Source organism: Rhinolophus sinicus, chromosome 12, assembly GCF_057876585.1.
Source record: "Rhinolophus sinicus isolate RSI-liver-muscle chromosome 12, RSI-T2T, whole genome shotgun sequence".
Taxonomy (NCBI): domain Eukaryota; kingdom Metazoa; phylum Chordata; class Mammalia; order Chiroptera; family Rhinolophidae; genus Rhinolophus; species Rhinolophus sinicus.
Window position 1 is genome coordinate 35,350,341 of NC_142512.1, and position 19,381 is coordinate 35,369,721.

The window sequence follows — 19,381 nt, forward strand, 5'->3', positions numbered from 1 at the left end:
TGAATGTGTGAATGATTGAATCAGTGAATGACTGCACGGAGTAGGTGACTGAATGGCCTTTTCATACCCAGTCCCTCAGCACCTCAAGGCCCCACCCACCCAGGTGAGGAGGTACAGAACGGCTGCTTATGGCTGACCACACACTAGCAGCCGGGCTGGCCAAAGGGCATTTTCTTCCCCATTCTCAAGAGGGCCAGGCAGATCCCTGCTGCTTCCTCTGCCGGGTCCCTCTTCCTCCATTCTGGGCAGAAAGGCACCCTGGAATGTGGGGGAAGCAGTGTCAGGCTGGCAGCCAGATGGCCCAGAGCTAGCCCCATGCCCCTGTCTGCCTAGGGACTATGGGTGAGAATTTCCCTCCCTTAGGCCTCCATTTCCTCATTTGCACCTTATGTGGTTTGGCCCCATCAGTGGGTCTCAACGTTGGCCACACATTAAACTCAGCTGGGGACCTTTTAAAAATTCCAGGGCCCTGACTGCACCCCAAACCAACGAAGCCAGACTCTTCAGAGGGTGGGACCCAGGTACCTAGTTGTCATGCGGGGACTCTGGTCCCGCTCCCCGCATAAGAACGCAGGATATTGTGAGGCCAAAAAGGAACACCAACGGAGCCATAGATAGGGGAGTCATACCACTATATTCTCGATGGCAGCTGGTCAAGACACAAAAGCAAACATCCGCCAGTACCCCAACAGGGGGTCTTCCTATACCCCAGTCTCGGGGCGGCCAGGCGAGACACAGGAAGTAGGATCCACACGCTCCGCAACCTGCCATCCACGCTTGCTAACCCCACTTGCTAGCCACAATCCGCTGTCCGTTTCTCTTCCAACCAACCAACCATCAAACGTAGCCACGGCAGTTACATCAGTGGCTAATGGTTAACTGGTTACAGCTGATGGCCAACTAGTCAGGCCACCTACTACCTGAGCCATCACCTTTCCACATGAGGCCGAGAGCCTGGAAACTGCTCTCTGGGACTCTGTCCCCACACCAGTTTTTAAAGCTTCCCAGGTAAATCTAATGCACAGCTAAATTTGAGAACCTCTGGGCTATGATCTCCGTGGTTCCCTCCAGCTTTACGATTCTGAGGCTCCCCCTAATGCTCTGTCTTCTGTCATTGGAGGATTAAATGAAATGTCACCCTGAACACATGGGTTCCCACCCTCAGCCGCCTTTGAGACAGCAGCCTTTCCCCGGACTTTGCCCAGCCCCACCCACCCTTCATTGAACCTCCGCTCCCCCTCCATTTTGATCTTTGGAATGAAGGGATCCAGGGTCCTGGCTAAGGCACTCTCCCCATGTATAGGCTGGGGTCTTCCTGCTTTCTTGTCCTGCACAGGTGCTGAGACAGGGCTGGGAGCAAAGGGAGAGAGAATTGGGAGGAGGGGGAGCCTGCTCAATCTGAGATACTAAGCATTTGACTTTTCTCACCCCTGGGGTAGTAGCTGCTAACCTTTTCCAAGGAGGGCTGATCCCCCACCTGAGGTGTGGCTGGGTGCTGGTGGCAGTGCCTCCCAGGCCACCTCAGCTTCTCCTCCCAGGGACACCACCCATTGGGTGAGCTCTGTTAGTCTGCACTGTCTCCCAGTGGATACAGGCCGAGGAGGAAGGAGGGAGGCTTGAGTTTCAGTCCCTTCCATCACGTGCAGCCTCCTGTGTAAGTCATTCAACACCCCTGAGCTTACAGTTTGACTATAAAATAGGCCAACGCCGGCCCTATCTCACCAGATCAATGACAAGGACACGTTGTTTCACTCAGAACAGATTCACTGAGACTTTACAAAGTGCCTTTTGATTGGGAGCTTTTGAATACATGCAAGAGGGGCTGCTGAGCTGTCAGACTACAGAGCTGACCCATGGCTAAACCCCAACAGGACATGAGGGAGAAGTCAGCAGGTGAGTTTGCAAATCCTGTTTCCAACAGGCGCCTCAAGGAGGGAAGGACCTGAGGAAGGGAGGTACAGGGGTGGCCCATGGCCCTCCCCACCGCCAAGAGTGTAATCTGGAGACCAAGGGTTCTTTCCAGGGAAGCAAGTACCAAGGGCTGTAATAAATAATGACAGTGGCAACAATTACTGGGGTTCACAACGTGCCAGGAGAGGTTGTGCTTTCTGTGCATGTGCTCATTTTCTTACAACCTTGTGGCGCGATTATTAACCCCATTTACAGATCAGAAAACTGAGGCTCAGAGACATTAAGTAACTTGTCCAAGGTGACCCTGAGACTAAGTGGCCCAGAGAAAATTCAGACCCAAATCTGCCTGACTTCAGAGGGCGTGCTTTCCAACCTCTAGGAGACCCTTTCCATCCACAGGATAGCCTAATTGACGGCTTAATCAAAGAATAAAATGCTTTAAAACATGTTGGGCCCGGCTGGGGGTAGTTCTCATGCTCCATGTCACATGAGTAGTGAAGGGGTGGAGAAGGCGGGTCAGGTCAGGTCAGGTCTCGGTGGGGCTGAGGCCCAGCTGCTGCAGAGGCTGCCTGAGAGCGGCCCCAGCGCTGAGCTCCCTCCACAGCCCAGAATGTAAGGGCAAAGACTGCAGATCCTGCTGTCCTGGGTGGGGGCTGAGCTGCGGGGAGCATCTCATTTCTGGGGAGGCAATCGGCAGTGTGGAAAGAGCATCATTTGATCCCTAAGCAGGACCACCTTCGTGGGCCTTTGATCAGAGCAGTGGTGCAGGGCCCTGCATTCAGAAAGGTCCCACACGTGGGATTGGATCCTCTGTGGTCTCTGTAATCTGTAATTTTATCTTTGTTTTGTAAGTGAAGTCATGCGTGTGGTCCCACTCCCAGCCCATTGTCCCCTCCCCACCCCAAGACTGCAGTAGTTCACCAGAGTCCCTCATTTCGTCACTTCCAGCCCCTGGTAGGGACTCAAGCAAGAGAGGGGAGTTGAGGCAGCAAGACTGGGTCTGATGAGCTGAGGGTAACTGGGCAGGGAAGAGGCGGGGACCTTTCAACCGCACCCCACCCCCATCCAGGTATTGGCACATTTAGGTGGGGAGGTTCCAATTCCTTGGGGGTCACCCATCTGCCGGGGCTTGGGGCAGGGGTTTGTGCAAAGCCGTTTTGTATTTGCCTTTTGTACTGGGCGCCACTCATTATGCAGCTTTCCTGCTCACAGCCACGTCCTGCCATTTAGTTAATAATGGAGCAAATTTGAACAAGTAACTTCACCTCTCAGCCTCAATTTTCTTGTCTGAAAATGGGAATAATAATGCATACATCCCATAATGTTTTTTGAGGACAGTGAGGTTTCTATTAAAAAAACAAAAAAAATTCCAAAATGAAAGTCTGATTATGACAGCCACCCCCCCCCCCCAATACACACACACCGCTGAAAACTAATGGTTTGAGGTTGTTCTCAAATAAAGACCAAAAATCTTTCCCCTAGACCAGGGCTGTCCAATAAAAATATATAAACCATGAAAGTAATGAAAATTTTTCTAGTAGCCACATTAAGAAAAGTAAACACAGGTGAAATTAATTTTATTTACTACACCCAATATATCAAAACCCAGTGTGTATTTTACACCTAGAGCATATCTCATGTGACCAGTGCTACCAATGGGACAGCACAGATCTGTCTACCCTGCCGGAAGCTGGCGGCTGCCTGCCTCCCGTCCCTACAGCAATGCTGGATGGCCTTTCTTTCATCGTGTCTCTCCCTCCCCACACAGGGCCTTGTGCTCTTCTGGGCCCTGGAAAGCTCTCATCTCTCTTCCCTCTGGATCTAGTTAAGCTGACTAGACGTCCTTCATATGTCAACTCAAATGCCCAGCCTTCAGGGATGCTGTTTCTAGACCCCCTCCCCATGCTTTCACGTTGTGGATCATGCCCTCACCACGCCCAGAACAATCGTCATTTCACATATACTTGAGGTGTCTGGATGAATATCCGTCTCTCCTGCAAGCCTGCAAACCAGGACAGAGACCACTCCAGGTTGTTGTTTTGTTTCCCCAGGGTTGAGCAGTGCCTGGTGCAGAGGCTTTCAACCTACTGTAGAGTGGAGATTGCAAGTCCTCTGTCATGTTCAGTCCTTTCCCTTCCCTCTGGAAACTTCTTTTAAAAGTCTCTTCCAACTGTGTAACTCTGCTGGAGAACTGGAGACACAAAGCACTCAGTGCCGAAAATATTTAAGGGGAAACTTAAGCACACAGCTTATAAATAGCTCTTTCCCAGATTACACACTTCAAAATACTGTCTCAACTCTTTTTTTCATGATTTGGGCGGTGATTAAGGAAAACTACTCTTCAAGTTTGAAAGCAATTACTGCCCTTTTGTGACCTTTTTCCCTTAAGGAGAAGCTGCAGAGTAGGAAGTGGAGATAAGGCATCGCTGTCCGTTTAACTGGCAGGTCTGGCAGAGCGCCAGATGCTGAGGTGCTGCTTGTCCACTTCTTCCTGCTCTTCATCAGGTGACTGTGAACAAGAAAGCTCATGGTTGTCAGCTGACCCAGGTGATGCCAAACCTGATGACACCTGTCTAGGTGAGGACTCGGCCCCTCGACGGTGTCAGAAAGCCAAACTCATACGTGGTTTGCTCTACCTTCCGCCAATATTGCTCCTTCTTAGGACAGTTCGTTTGCAGACTCCCTCTACACCACTGCCACATGAAAGCTGGTAGAATTAGCCTATTTCTCAGGACTTTCACCTTGCAGTCCCCCCGTGGGATGAGGGAGGAACCACACCGAGTGACGTGCATCTCTGCACAATGGCTGCCCAAAACTCGCCAAACAACCAACAAAGTGCAAACCACTCCCAGGTGTTGCCCAAGGATGACGCATTTAAATACCCATTGCGTATTTTAAATCCTAACCTGGCTCCAAACTGCAAGCTTGTTTGCGGTGTGCATAAGAGGGCATACACCCCAGGGCCTGCACAGCACTCTAAGAAAAGCCTGATAATATGAAACGTTTTTTATGTGCCAATAAAAGCTCCATGTCTGTTTATTCAGTTCTTGGGATTCTCTATGCTGTAATCATTGATCATATTGACAGGCTTTAAAAATGGGTATTTTGTTTGTTTTACAAATGAATTTGTGGGTGATCGACAGCTGGTGCTTAAAGTCAGAATTCAGAGCCGCAAAGCAAGTGACTTCGTTGAAAATGAACTGAACAGATGAGAGCTCAGTTACCAAAATCTACTCAAGTAAGTTGGTGTGAGCTGGGCACTAACCCAGAGCCAAGCGGAAAAGATCAGAAAGCTACCAAACACGCTGCTCAGAAAGGTAGGGTTTATGAGTGTCTACATGCAGACGGGGCTCTAAGTGGGTGTATGTACTGCGAAGCCAATCATTTTGCTTTCACATTTCTAATATGAAAACAAAATTCAAGACACTGGAAATTTTGGCTGCAGGATGATCAAACATGGCAGCTAGGTAATTTTCAATCTGGTGTTTTTGAAGATTTGCACTTAATTCTTAAACCCTTTAAAATTCTATGAATTACAACTATTGCCCAAATTTAAGACTAGTTCACGCCACATGGCCCTGCCAACCCTTGCAAAACCTGTTAACAGTAGCATAGTCCCCATTCCTTATCTGCTTAGCAACAGCCTTTGTTTTGCAATGTCAGGAAACATTCGTTTCTACATTTTTAAGTATTTTCAAAACTCAAAAAATAGATCTCAATTTTTAAAATCAGAAGAAAAATCCCATTTCTTTGTGCATTATTTTTAAAAAAGGTTTTCAAAATGCCTTTAGCAATTCTTACTGGTTATCTTGGCTAAGAGTATATTCTTTGTAAACTCACAGTAAGTGGCAGGATTGATCATACTTTCTAGTTAGCTTTCAAAAAAATGCCTTGGCCTCAAGTTTATTCTTGAGCAGTATTAAATTGGGACTATCTTCCCCTTTGGTCTCTGCAATGAAAGGAGAAAGGAGGGAGGGGGGAAAAAACGAAAAGATTCTCACCTGCTCAGTTTGCCATGGATAGACAGACAAAACAATACAGAAATACCTTGTTAAGCCAAGAACCAAGATGTGAGCCAATAAGCCTTTTTATCTTAATAACTTCACATGGTATTTATAAACCATTATAATTTCTTTTCACATTAAGGACAAAGCCATTCTAACTACGGAACTTTGAGAAGTAGAACTCATTTTGATGAAAAATGGAAGCTCTGAAGTGATAGACTACACACCGTCTCTGACCGAGAGGCCCTGCTACAACTGCAATGCTGCAAAAATGACATACTAAAAAATCCCAGAGGGGGTGGCCGGATGGCTCAGTTGGTTACAGCAGGAAAGCTCTCAACAAGGTTGCCAGTTCATTTCCCACATGGGACGGTGTACTGCACCCCTGCAACTAAAGATTGAAAATGGCAACAACTGGACTTAAAAAAAAAATCCCAGGCGTACTTATGTACTGCTGACATTGTCGGGGCAAGTGGCCAGGGTCTGTTCCAGTCAACCCCCTAAGGGCAGGGTGAGTTCATGGAAAAGCTCGGACCCACTTGGCACACAGGTTCAGCCAGTGCTGTTTTTAAAGACATCTCCGATCAACATTCCCTATTTACACTTATTAGGTTGGTGCAAAAGTAATTGCGGTTTAAAGGTTGAAAATTGCAAAAACAGCAATTACTTTTGCACCAACCTAATAACTTACCTGTAAAATGGCATGACATACAACTTGAGTGGCTATCTTTGAGACTATTGTTAACAATTTGCAGAACCACCAAGGCACACAGCTCACAGCACTGACCTTACAAATAAGGGAAAAAACCGAAGTTGGTGCCCTCACTGACGACTAGCTCCGAGGTGTGCAGTCATCACACCCCATGTGAGGTTCCTCCCTACCACACTATCTAAAATCCTCTGGGCCAACTCGAACTTCTTACAACGGCTTGTACTTTGGAAGCATGACACCCCTTACCCACTTTAATTAACAATATACCTCTTACCCTAGTTATCCCTAATTCTTATGGAATCTGAGCAAGCACAATGTTGTCTCCCCCGGGCCCCCTCACCGGTCCCTCATCTCCAAATTCTCCATCCTTTGGCTTTGATGCAAGTTGGGGGACGCACAGGCATTACATGGGCACTCATCTCACCCAATTGTCCAAAGAGCAGAAAATAGTGAGTGCAGAAGTGTTGTGCACCGTTTCGTGGAGTGTAATGAGTAAATCTGAGACCTGAACCTGCAATTTGCTCAGTATCATGGGTCTTTTGAAAAGTCACTTTTAAACTGTCACCATGGTGAGATGATTGATTTGGGAACTAAATCCACAGGACGGCACTCTGCCATCCGCTCAGGCCCTCGGCACAGGGAGAGGGGCAGCTTACCGTGTTTCCCCGAAAATAAGACCTAGCCGGACCATCAGCTCTAATGCGTCCTTTGGAGCAAAAATAAGACCTGGTCTTGTATTAATTTTTGCTCCTAAAGACGCACTAGAGCTGATGGTCCGGCCAGGTCTTACTTTCAGGTAGACACGGTAGCAGCCCTCAGCTTCCGCAGGCCTTACAGAGGGAATACCTCTGCGCTGTGAGCTCAGCATCTAAGTACTTGTTTTAAAGACAGCCTGCCCCCTAAAGCAAGCTAATCCCACAGCACTCACAGAATTCCAGCACCAGAGGACTGTGACAGGAGATGACAGGGGTCGATTCCCAAATGCCATCTCTGTAAGGTATTTTCAATTTTGTTTTGAAATAGTAAGGACAATTTAGACAGGGGCTGAGCTTGGTTAGGTTAATGGCCTGGAATCATCATTTGAGGAAAAGTGAGGCTTTAAGGGAGTGTTTTTTTAGTTAACATGGTAGAATAAATTTGAAAGAAAACTAGTTTGTTGGGAGGCAAGCTTATATAATCCTAATAGAACATACAGAGGTGTTGTCTAGTGGTTAATTACAGTAAGATTAACAAGGGCAGCAATTTATCATAAGGTTGGTGAGCAAATGCAATATCCATTCCAAGTTGTTAAACACAGCCTGCATCAAATCCACTATAAAAATTGATTTTCTCTAATAAACATTAATAAATTCAAGGCTGCAAATTAAGAATAAAAATTTGAGGAGCTTCAAGAGTCATTTTTATTAGTTTTCACTTCATGCATAGACTGTGAAAACTAATTTAAGGTGCAATTCCACTGAAAGTTTGTCATTGTAAGGTTTGTAACGCACTGAAATGAAATCAAGTACCAGAATGCTATCATAAACAGTTTAAGAACATATTTAGGTTAAAATATGGAATGATCTAGAATTCTTGGTCTTTCACAACCTGTCATTTACAGTAGGGTGACCAGTAACTCCTAACACCACCCCTTCCCACCCCTCAGAGCTGAAGTCCTTCAGGGAAGAGCCTGGTTCCTAGTAGCACTCAGGGGTGTTTTTTTCTAATTAAATTTACTGAAGTGACATTGTTTTGAATGAACTCACAGCCAAGTCCTGAGCTCACACACAAGGGACCCAAGAGTCACCTGAGGAGCATTATCTGCAGGAAAGGGAGCCACTGCCAACTGATACACGTTTAACACTTCATGGTGCCCCTACCAAGAGTAGAAAAAGGTCAAAAAGGAGTTTCTCTCAGGTGAGAATCTAAGTTCAACAAAAACAAGGACCGAGCCGACCATAGGAGCATAGCTCTTCTCAGCTCCACAGTTCCCTGCCTAGAGGGGCATAAATCTAAGAGAAAAGCCTCCCTGGAAGCTGCTTAGACAGCAGGGCAAACGCATCGGGCTCCCTGGCTGATACCCTGGCTGTTAAGATAAAAAGAAGATATCACAAAGAAAAACACACACTTAGGTCCTGTTTCTAGCTTTTAAAGAACTACAATTAAGACCCTAAATTTGGCACTCAAGAAACCTCTTAAATCTGCCACACTGAAGGAGGGTTAATTTTATGAAATAACATTGTTTCCACATCTATTTTATTGTAGGTACTACCTACACCGAAACCTTTCCCTTTTTTTACTTTCAATTTTATTAAAAATATCATACATACAAAAGCACATAAACATACAGTTCAAAAAGAAACCGCCCACCCAACTTGAGCAACAGAGCATCACCACCAGTTCCACCAGTTCCTCTGAAGGCTTCTCCTCAGTCTCATTTCCCTCCTGCCCTCCACGGCATAACAATGCATTTCGTGTTAATCATTTCCTGGCTTTTCTTTCATTGACCATATATTTAATCAACAGCCTGGTTTTGACCTCCACAGAAATGGAACCAGAGTGGATGTATTCTTCTGTAACTTGTTTTGACCACTGAGATTCATCCATGCTCACATCTGTAGCTGTAGTTCAGTTTGACTTCTGTGGAATTCCATTGTAGGAATATAGCACGGTATTTATTCAGTGCACTGTTGATGGACATTTGGGGGGTCTTTCCAGTTTTTTCCCTTTTCTCCCTATTTCAAATGATACTGTTACGACATTTTTACATCCATCTCCTGGCACACGTGTAAAGAGTTTCTCTAGGGTATGTATCTAGGGGTAGAAGAGCCACAAGAGAAGTTATGGCACAGCCAGTTAGGCCAAATTGTTTTCCGTTGTTCCTAAACATTCTTAAATCTGTTGATAAATCTGTTGACAACTGATCTACTTGGAATGGCTGAGGGGAAGAAACAGATCAACTATGAAACTCTCAAATTGCATTTTTAAAATAGGAATTAAAAAATCTGATACAATGAAAAACACATTTATTTCTCAGCTTTGGTTTACTTGAAATGTACTTTTAAAAACTACATGTTAAAATGTAAGAAGAGTGCTGTCTCCTACGCTTCAAATGTTTCTAAATATACCGAGTGAAAACAGCAAGATTCAGAACATACGGTATTCTATTATATATATAAAAAAGATCTATACACATATGCTTACATCACCCACCTCCCACACAAAAAACCACTTGGAAGAATAATTGCCAACAGTAGTAGCTCCTGGAAAGGAAGAACAGAGGGACGGGAGAAGGCAGACACAGATCACTAAGTACTTCTACTGTTGTTTTCTGAACCATGTACAAGCATTATAATTGTAATACAATTATTTCAAAAAGCAGTCACCTGTGGTTCTTTCATAAACAACTAAAAATCAGTCCGAACCCAAACTTGAAAACCTGAATGAAGTCCCATCCCACAGAAAATATACACAATAAATTCTCGTGTCCTTTCCGTTTCATGCACTTCAGAAAAAATGTTTTAAAACATTCATACAGCTCATCTACAATGCATTTTTAAAAGCATAGAATGCAAGCTCAAAAAACTACCCTAAATTGTTCAGTTTTAACATCTTTAGAAACTTAATCAGAAGGTGGCTGAACTCAACCTGTATGTGGCCAAGGTGTTCTCAAACCTTGGACATAGGGTCAGTTATCCTATTACACTAACTCTATTGAAGAAACCAGACAGATCACCTGCAGGTGAGGGATGCTATAAGGAGAGAAGGTAAATAACTAAGTTGGGCAATAGGACTAGTTTATTAGAAGCTCAAGAAGGCAAGAAACGTATTTTATTTCCAATTGAAAAATAAAGGTACTATGATTTAAGAACAAAAAAGTCTTAGCAGAGGGGAGGATGCCAGAGCAGGAGACTCAATTACTGTGTCCCTTTGAGCAGCACAATAGAAAGTAAGCTATGAGACCAGTACTACAGTTGGTGGCTGGCCAATTAAGGTTCACCCAATTTATTTTAATTAATGAACTGCTGTTTAAATCCTTGTCTTTTGTCTTTTGGAGATACATGCTGAAATATTTAGATTAAGACTTGCTTGAAAATAATAGGGGGTAGGGGATACACACACAAGAAATAAGACTGGCCACTGAGTCTTAGTGGTGATGAGTTTTAACACAGGTTAATTACACTATTCTACTTTTGTGTATGTCTTAAATTTTCCAAAAAAAACCACAACTGCTCTGATTCCAATCTTATCAAGTAATCTTCTGATTAATGAAAATTGAGAAAATACGCACTAATCGAATGACAACTTTTAGATCTGTAAGGCAGAAAGGTGTATTTCTCAGAGTAAATGAGAACACAGCTTCCATATAGGATTCTTGTGAATTTGGTTAGTAAGCATCATTTCCCATTGAGCCTGACATGGGTGTTGGGAGCGACCCAACTTCTAGATCTCCACAACTAAGGCCAAACCTTAGTCACTGACACCTTGTGGGACCAGGCCTCCCCCTCAAATCCTACGTAACTTCGATATGATAGAGATGAAGATGAAGCCTTTCATGAACTCCTTCACTGTACTTCGTTACAGTAAGTCAGCTATTAATTTCTAGGACAAAATCAATCTGGTATTTTAATACCTTAATACTGTAGTACCTTAGTACTTGAATAAATCTGTTTTGTTTCTCTTAATATTTAGTAATAGAATATGGTACTATCACTTTATAAGTTCTTTATTCCTACAACCACAATCTTGTCAAACTACACAAAGCAGTGTGCTTGGGAGGTGGCTGTTAGGTTTCCTTCCCCATGTCATCTTAATCCTCACAAATCATCTCTGACAAATACAGAGATAATCCATTTGCTGCATCTCCAGGATCAACTAGGTAAGCCAGGAGTGCACTATCCCCGTAGCATTATTTCATACAGGACCTCTGAAGTGGCAGTTTCATTATTTTCCAAAGCCTAGGGGAGGGTATTTTAGTAAATTCTGTAACAGTTCATTATGCCTGTTAGAACGAATAGAGGCATAACAGTGAGGACCTGGACCATGAAGCAGAAACCTAGACTCGATGTGCTAGCTCTCCAACATGGAGCCAGATCACCTTGGGTAAGTCATTTAACCCACTTACTCAGTTCCTCTACTTATAAACTGACGGTCAAATTTGAAAATTATAACTCACAAAGAATTACTATGATATATGTAGCTGGAAATAATACTTTTATCCAGTTAAGAAAGAGGGCTATAGGTAGAAATTTGGTACCAAATTTGCCGTATGTGAGCAAAGGGGAAAAAAAAAAATCACCTGCTTAACTACCAGTTTTTTTTTAAAGAATCCCTGTTGTATGTACTACACACCCCATACACAGAAATACACTTGTAATCTGACAAGACCAGGTTAGAAGAAATCTCGATACAGGATTTAAAACAAAGACCAAAAACTAGTTAAAAGTTCTTGAATGCTCTTCTACATCATTGTATCATAGAGGACGATAATGTTTGTCAGAAGGGTATTCTGAATTTTCTGCTACTAAAGCTCTCTCTCAGGGATGTAAAAATATATTCTAGTTCACTGTACATCTTTGCTATTAAAAAGCAAAATTCAAATTTATTCATAACCACCCCAAATTGAAGCACCATTATTTAAAACATTTAAACTGTGGAAATTCTATAAAAGTCTTCAACAAAACAATCAAATAAATTGTACACTGACACCTCTAGTAACAGTGCACCTCTTATATTTAAAACAAGGGACTAATTCAGAGTCAATAGCTTTATTAGAAAAAGATTAATACTAAAACTTTTCAATGACAGAGACAATCAGATTTGTAACAGAAACTCAGAGATACTTTATTTTCACTTCTAAATCCAAAGGCTAGGTATAGCAGAGTTGTAAAAATGGAATCCCACTTAGTCTGATTCACACGAATACTAACGTTTAATCCCGTTTTCAAAGTCCAAGAATGAAACTTGCAATTAAACACTGAGCAAGCCACATGTTTAGGTAATATTTCTTAAAAAGTCTTAAAGAAAAAAATATGATACAAGACCTAAGTTTTCAGTGGCATTCATATGCTATTAACACGTTCTGAAATCTGGTAGGTCACATCAGTCCTGAATTAGTTTTTAATAATAATAATAAAAAAAAAAGCTAACTGAGCTTTAAACTTTTTCTATGCCACTATAGTTTTCTTTCACCTCATTTTAATGTCGGTCTTCACTTTATGCCGTTTTCATTTTTCTTCCAAAAATCTTCGAACGGTAGTCCTATAATGCAAAATTTGGGGAAAAATGATAATTAGACAACATGTAAAAGGCAAACTTTTATGACTAAGTGTTGGCCCAGTCACTAACTGCTAATTAACATATGTATATGGAATGTTTGTATTCTTTTTAATTATCAAGGCATCAGTGTGGTCTTAAAAGCCATGTGCCTGTGTGGGCTTGCCTATGTGGGAATGGCTCACACAGACATAACACTATATTGCTGTCCCAGAAAAGGAATGCCATCGACAAATCAACTAATTGGTACTTCCTTTCATTAGGAATCTTCTATCCCACGCCACTAGCCCAAAGAATGAACAATTTATAGGTTTTAAGAACTCTTACAAAACCTGACTTTTAATAGTTCTTTAAAAACCCAAATTCATTCTATATGGTTCATTAGTACGTTGCAGATTGAAGGTGTCTATCCTTGCTATTCACTGCTGCTTTAAATGTATCAGCCAGTGATTATTCCTATATTCCTATGGCTGACTGCAAATTCTCCTACACAGTAGGAAATATTAAACACATACCTCTTAAAGACTTGAGAACTGCACTGAATGTAACAAGGCGAATAATATGAAGTGTTTATTGTATTTAAAATTCTTTAAAGATATCTAATTCTGGGCACCACTGCATCCCTACATACAGTTGAAAAAAAATGCCATTCTGTTAACATTTGATTTATAAGTTTCCACGCAATACACAAAAAACCCCTCTGTGCTTCTTGTAAAGAACAAAAAAGATACACAACAGTTAAGCGTAAAGATCACAGGCAATAGCATTCAAACATGGATGTGGGTAGAGAAAGGAGTACCTGGCATGAGTACCTGCTTAGTTTGACTGAATCCTTGATTTTTAATTTGGCTTTTCATGGGCCGCTCACAACACCAACGCTGTGTGAGGTATGGTAGTCAGCTGCAATAATTCATAAACCCTACACTTCCATCAATCCAATGCTACTGGCTCTCGAGTTACAGAACAAACTGCATTAGAATGCAAGGCAATAAAGCAAAAAACTAGAAACATCCTTGACAAAGAAATAACTAGCAGTTTAATTAAAACAAAGTAGTCCAACATGTGCCTCAGAAATATTTAAGTTTTTAAAGCATATGTCTCTGCCAATGTACCAACACAAGATGGACTTAATACCAAAAAGAAAAAAAAAAAAAACAGTTCAACCTTTTTATTAAAAAAAAAGAAATGACAGCAAAATCCCTAAAAAAAGGATAATTAACTTTTCAATGGCGACTATATTACAAATGTGGGCAATAATTTCCAAAGAGGCACACTAATGGGCACGAGTCTGCTACAAAATAGCTGAGACAAAACAATGTACCTCAAAATGTTTTGCAGGACTACACTGTCTTTTCCTTCAGAAGATGTATGTCTTCTTACTCGGCTTAGTTCCATCTTCATCTGTGCATACTTACGCTGCACTGTCAAACAGTAACAAAAAGCCCTAATCAAAGTGAGAAACAATACACTTACCTCTGTCTGATCTGAGGTCTTATCAGATCAGTTTTAATTGGACTGAGTGTCACCTTCAGATTTAATGTCTTCACTGGTCCCATTGACCTCATTCTTAGTATCACTTTCCTTTGATTCAGTGTTTGTGTCTTCGCTCTGTTTTTCTCGACTACTGGACTTCACACTACTTTTTTTATCATCAGATCCCCTCTTTTCTGCCATAAAAGAAGACATTGATCATGGATTTTCAAGTAAATAAAATACATACATGATACTTTGAAAAGTGAATCAAAAAATGAAAAAACAATCACTTCCCACAGACTGCAAGTAACACAGTTTGGTGAATCTATCAAAGGGACAAAATCTGTAATTTATGGAGATGGGGGGAATCAGAGAAAGCAAAAGGTAAAAGAATGGGCAAATTTTCTCAAACTAGTGAGAAGCTATTAAGCACAGGCAACTCAAAATGACCACAGAATTTAGCATTTAAGTAAATTTCATTTAGAGTAAAAAAAAATCAAAAGCAATGGGAAAGATATGAAAGACAGTACACAGAAACTGTGTCCACATGAAATAAAGTTTTAAAGGTAAAAAGAGTAATTGCAAAAGGTGAAAAAATGTTGAATAGGCATGTTTCTCCAACTACCTTTAAATGCAAAAAAGATTAGATGTGTGTGTGTGTGTGTATATACACATATATATATATATATTTGAATGCCCAAGAGGGACAAGCCCAATGGAAAGAAAGTAGATCTTAAATCTCAATTCAAGTACTGAACTTTTGTGCTTTGCTAAGTAATATATAGGCCAACTCAGAGTTGTTTTTCCAAAAGGAGAAATTAAAGTTCAACTCATCTGCAAATAAAGAATGAAAAAAGTAAATCCCGATGTTTTTCTTCTACTATTTTCTTTGGAATGGTGAAACCTCACACTAGAAATGAAAAGTGGTATAAAGAGAAAGGATATTCTAGCTTTTTCAGTTCCAAGTATTGCCCAACAAAAGATTTCTACAGAAAATGTTAAAAGAAACTACAAACTTTCTAGAAAAATTATTTTTCCCTTTATAACTAAGTCAAAAACAGCTGGTCTCGCAGAGCAGTTCGTAAGATAGACGTTTTAAGAGAAGCAGAACCCTCTACAGATTCTGGACAAAGCTGTTAAGACACAACATTAATAACCAGAAGAGGAATGGTAATGAAAACAAAATATGGTATGGGGGACATTCATTCAAAGAATGTGAGAATTAAAGATCTTGTGTGAAGGAGCATATTCAGTCCGTAACACCTGCCAAACGCACAAAGCAATGCCCAAGTAGCTGACTGCAGGACTTGCTTCACGTCTGTCTATCCACTTATGAGAACTGTGCCAGTACAGTGTACTCTAACTGACCTTGTGGAAAAGTCCTCCCTTTGTGCCTTATGGGCTTCTCCGGTGCACAGGTAGCTTCAATGTGGAAGAGTCGTCTTGTTGCCCCGTAGAGGACTAGTAGTCAGTCCAATAATCTTATCTTCTGCCCTATGTAAATATGGTAGATCTTAATAGTCCTAAGGACATCCACGAAGTGTGGTGGACTTTAGGGCTATGGAGTAAAAAAGGAAACTCTCTTGACAAAGAGAGCGCACTAAATTGGTTGGTGGTAAGGAAGATAGGTTTGTGTGAGAAACCACTTTTCATTTGTGGAGTTAGATAAAGTGCTTCCATCACAACACCTGCAGTAGTGAACTCCCTCTTACTCATTTGCCATTATTAAATGCTTGCTACGGCTCATATCTGGTCTCAAGGTTCAGGCCTTCAGTCATTTACATACCTAGGAGTGCCTGAATGGCTACATGGCATTTTCAAAAGCCAATAAATCATATCACTTCTAAGAGATCCCAAAGTTTAAGATAAATCTATTAATGGCATATCCAATCTTTCAAGATAGACCTGATGCAGTTTTCTCTGAATCAAATCCTCTTTCCATCCATCCATATCTCACCAGGAAAATCCCTATCTGTCCATAACCTAAACACAACGCAGTTTATTGCACTTAAAAGTTTTATTACATTCCACGATGTCATTATTACAATTAAGATTATAGCCAATCCGTTCAAGATATCTTTTATCCAGAAATTACACAAACACTTCTGTTTTTAGTCAGGCCAGTGCCATTTATTGCTTAACTGTGATCCCAGATAGTTACAAAGGCCAGCTAGCTTTTGTCCCTGAGAACTAATCCAACTATTTAAAGTGACATGGATGATAGAAATTTAGTTCTCAAAGATAAGTGAGTCATTTGATCTCTAACATGAACATTTGGCTCTTGAGAATTGACCGCTCACCCCAAAAAATACATAAGAAAAGTCTTCCAAAAGTGTTAGGTGAAACTTTCTTAAAACTAATGTAAAATGTTAACCCTTTGTAGCAATTGCCTTTTGAATCACAGAATTTCTAAACTTAAATGGCAAATACTAAAGCTCATGAGACTAAGTTTTAAAAATTATCTTTGTTTCCTACTTTTTAACATTTGCTCCATATTGAAAAATAAAAAAAGCCAATACATGTAAAATATTTTTTTAAAAGTTGCAGTTATTTAAGGAAAAATAAAAGAAGGCAAAAAAGAAAAAAAGTCTATTGTTTGTGCTGCTAGTTCTCTAGCTCAATCTAGCAAAAACCTGAGCCTGGCCAAAAAAAAACAAACAAACAACAAACAAACAAACACAAAAAACCAAAATAGGATAGTTCCATAAAAGAAAATAGTAATAAATGGGTATCACATAAAAGTTCAGTATTATAAACTCCAACAGCAGCACACATATTATGTTGGTGATCAAACATGGACACAGGTAGGACAGAACAAGCAGAGCCAAGAAAATTAAGCCCTTCCTCTCATTCCCAAAATCCATGCAAAGCAGATCAGCCCAGTCAATACAAAATGAAAGATGCTTAAGGAAACTGAAGAAAATGCAGTAAGAAGACCCTGATGATTAAAAATTATCTTTCAATAAAGGCTAAAAGATGAGAATATCCTTGTGAAAACATGCCAAAGACAAAATGAGAAAGTCCATTCATACTGCACAGTAAACCAGCTACTGGAATGCCACAGAAAACCAAAGAAAAAAGTAGAGAGAAAACAGCACAGTTTCAATAGAACACATGGTTAAAACATGTAAAGGAGTTCAACTTCTACAAACTCAGAAGTTAATTACTGAGTTAAATGAAGGCTGTACAAATGAGGACCAACAAAACAAAGTAAAACAATGTACATTTATTTACTCTGCAAGACATATTATGGAACCCTACAGCAGATTTAAAAAAAATGCTGCCAATAACCAGGTTAATGTATTCTAAAGCCTACAAATCCTGAAAGGTAATGCAATACTTGGAAGAATCTAGATGATAAAACTTCAGGTTATCAACTGAAGGATGTGGTTTTTTGCTTTTTTAAAATTTTTATTTATTTAAGTGTGTTTTTCCAGGACCCATCAGCCCCAAGTCAAGTAGTTGTTTCAATCTAGTTGTGGAGGGCGCAGCTCACAGTGGTCCATCTGGGGATGGAACCGGCAACCTTGTTGTTAAGAGCACTGCGCTCTAACCAACTGAGCTAACTGGCTGCCCTGAAGGGTATGGTTTCATTGTGTTCTAAGAAAACACCATGTCAACTGTCATTCTCACAAACCAAAAGCACAAGGGAAAATAATGCCCATCTCCCACTGAATTTTAAGTGAAAAGGAGTATAGCTTGAAATGGAACTCTGCCTGCGTCCAAAGAAAAGTGAGTGAGGGGAGACAAGAGTATGAAAAGAGTCTCTTGTTGAATTAAATTGTCACATAAACTAACCTTTCTCCTTAGATTTTCTATCTTGTTCTCTGTCCCGACTTTTGCTCCTGTGCTTGTATGACTTTCGATCCCGGCTTTTTGATCTTCTTCGATCCCGACTACGAGATCTATGCTTTCTTTCTGATCTATCATGGCTTCTGCTTCTTCGTCGATCTCTACTTCTTAATAATTTAAAACAAATTAAAAGCAACTTTAGCTGATAATTACAATGAGAAGAAACTTTGAAGAATTATAGACCATTGAATAAATATCAAGATTAAGCAAAACTTACCCTTAAAAGGCAAATGAATATTAATCTACTACTAAGACATATTTACATTACAAATCTTAAGAACTAAAAATTACTGAAAATCTTTCTAACTTGTAACCTCACCCAAAATAACTTATAATTTAAATGTTTTCTTAGGGTCAATGAGAAGAGAAGCACATAGAGACCATCTAATACACTACCTTCCTAATAAGATTGCATCAAACCTCCTTAGACTGGTACTAGGAAATAGTCAAGAAGTTGCCTTGAAGATGCACAAGTTCACGGATTCAACTCTTACAATGCATCTCAGTGCTTAACAATACTTAAGAGCTTCTTAAATCCCAAGGAGTAACCCAGTGATTCCTGCTGTTTGCTGCACACTCGCGTGTGCCGGGCACTGTTTCAGGCGCTCCACATACCTGCTTCTCCTTCTCTCTCTGCTTCGTGATCTTTTGTGGTCCCGAGACCTGCTGCACCTTCGGTCAGAGGTTCGGCTTGAATGCCGACTTCGCGAACGACTTCTTTTTCTTCTCTCCCTGTCACGAGCCCTTTCTTTTTCTCTTTCTTCCTCTTCTCTTCGTCTTTTCCTTTCTCTTTCTTCTCTTTCTCTCTCCCGTTCTTTCTCTCTTTCTTCTCGTTCTTGCTTCTCCTTTTTTAAACGTTCATCACGATCAGGTTCTTCAGTTCTTTTTCTTAACTTTTCCTAAGGAAATCAAGTGCAATTTTTATAGAACAATGACCTGTAAAAACACTTTCAAACAATGGTTAACTAATGTGAAGCATTTATAGACCAACGTAGGAAATGTGATGCCCTAAAAGGGAAATTCCCACATCATGTATGTAACACAAGGTATCATTAACTAAATCCTCAGGAATATCCTTTCTCTGAATTCCTGGCACTAAACAGTGAAGAAGATAGAGTACTTTGCTAATCTAATGACTAGCAAACTTTTACAAGGGTTGTATCACTGCGTCAAA

General features: G+C 41.0%; 2 protein-coding genes across 9 annotated transcripts in view; one reads left to right on the forward strand and one right to left on the reverse strand.

Annotated features, from left to right (window-relative positions):
* Nucleotides 1-1,874: 1,874 nt before the first annotated feature.
* On the forward strand, nucleotides 1,875-6,198 carry ANKRD40CL (ANKRD40 C-terminal like). Its single transcript, XM_074319370.2, is given in 4 exon segments — nucleotides 1,875-1,893; nucleotides 4,999-5,149; nucleotides 5,549-5,559; nucleotides 6,092-6,198. Coding segments are annotated over 4 exon segments (288 nt in total).
* Nucleotides 6,199-12,358: 6,160 nt separating this feature from the next.
* Nucleotides 12,359-19,381, reverse strand: part of LUC7L3 (LUC7 like 3 pre-mRNA splicing factor) — a 28,262-nt gene continuing 21,239 nt past the window's right edge. For 4 of the 8 annotated variants that reach the window (XM_088802200.1, XM_019730977.3, XM_088802202.1 and 1 more), the window contains 4 exons: nucleotides 18,823-19,106; nucleotides 18,154-18,314; nucleotides 14,409-14,549; nucleotides 12,359-14,303 (listed from right to left, as the gene is read on the reverse strand). In XM_088802200.1, coding sequence (XP_088658326.1) covers nucleotides 14,116-14,303; nucleotides 14,409-14,549; nucleotides 18,154-18,314; nucleotides 18,823-19,106 — 774 coding nt within the window. In that variant the 3' untranslated portion in view covers nucleotides 12,359-14,115. Of the gene's footprint in view, nucleotides 14,550-15,723; nucleotides 15,850-18,153; nucleotides 18,315-18,822; nucleotides 19,107-19,381 lie in introns of those variants that run through there. The other 4 variants (XM_074320019.2, XM_074320018.2, XM_088802201.1 and 1 more) reach the window with 4 other exon arrangements.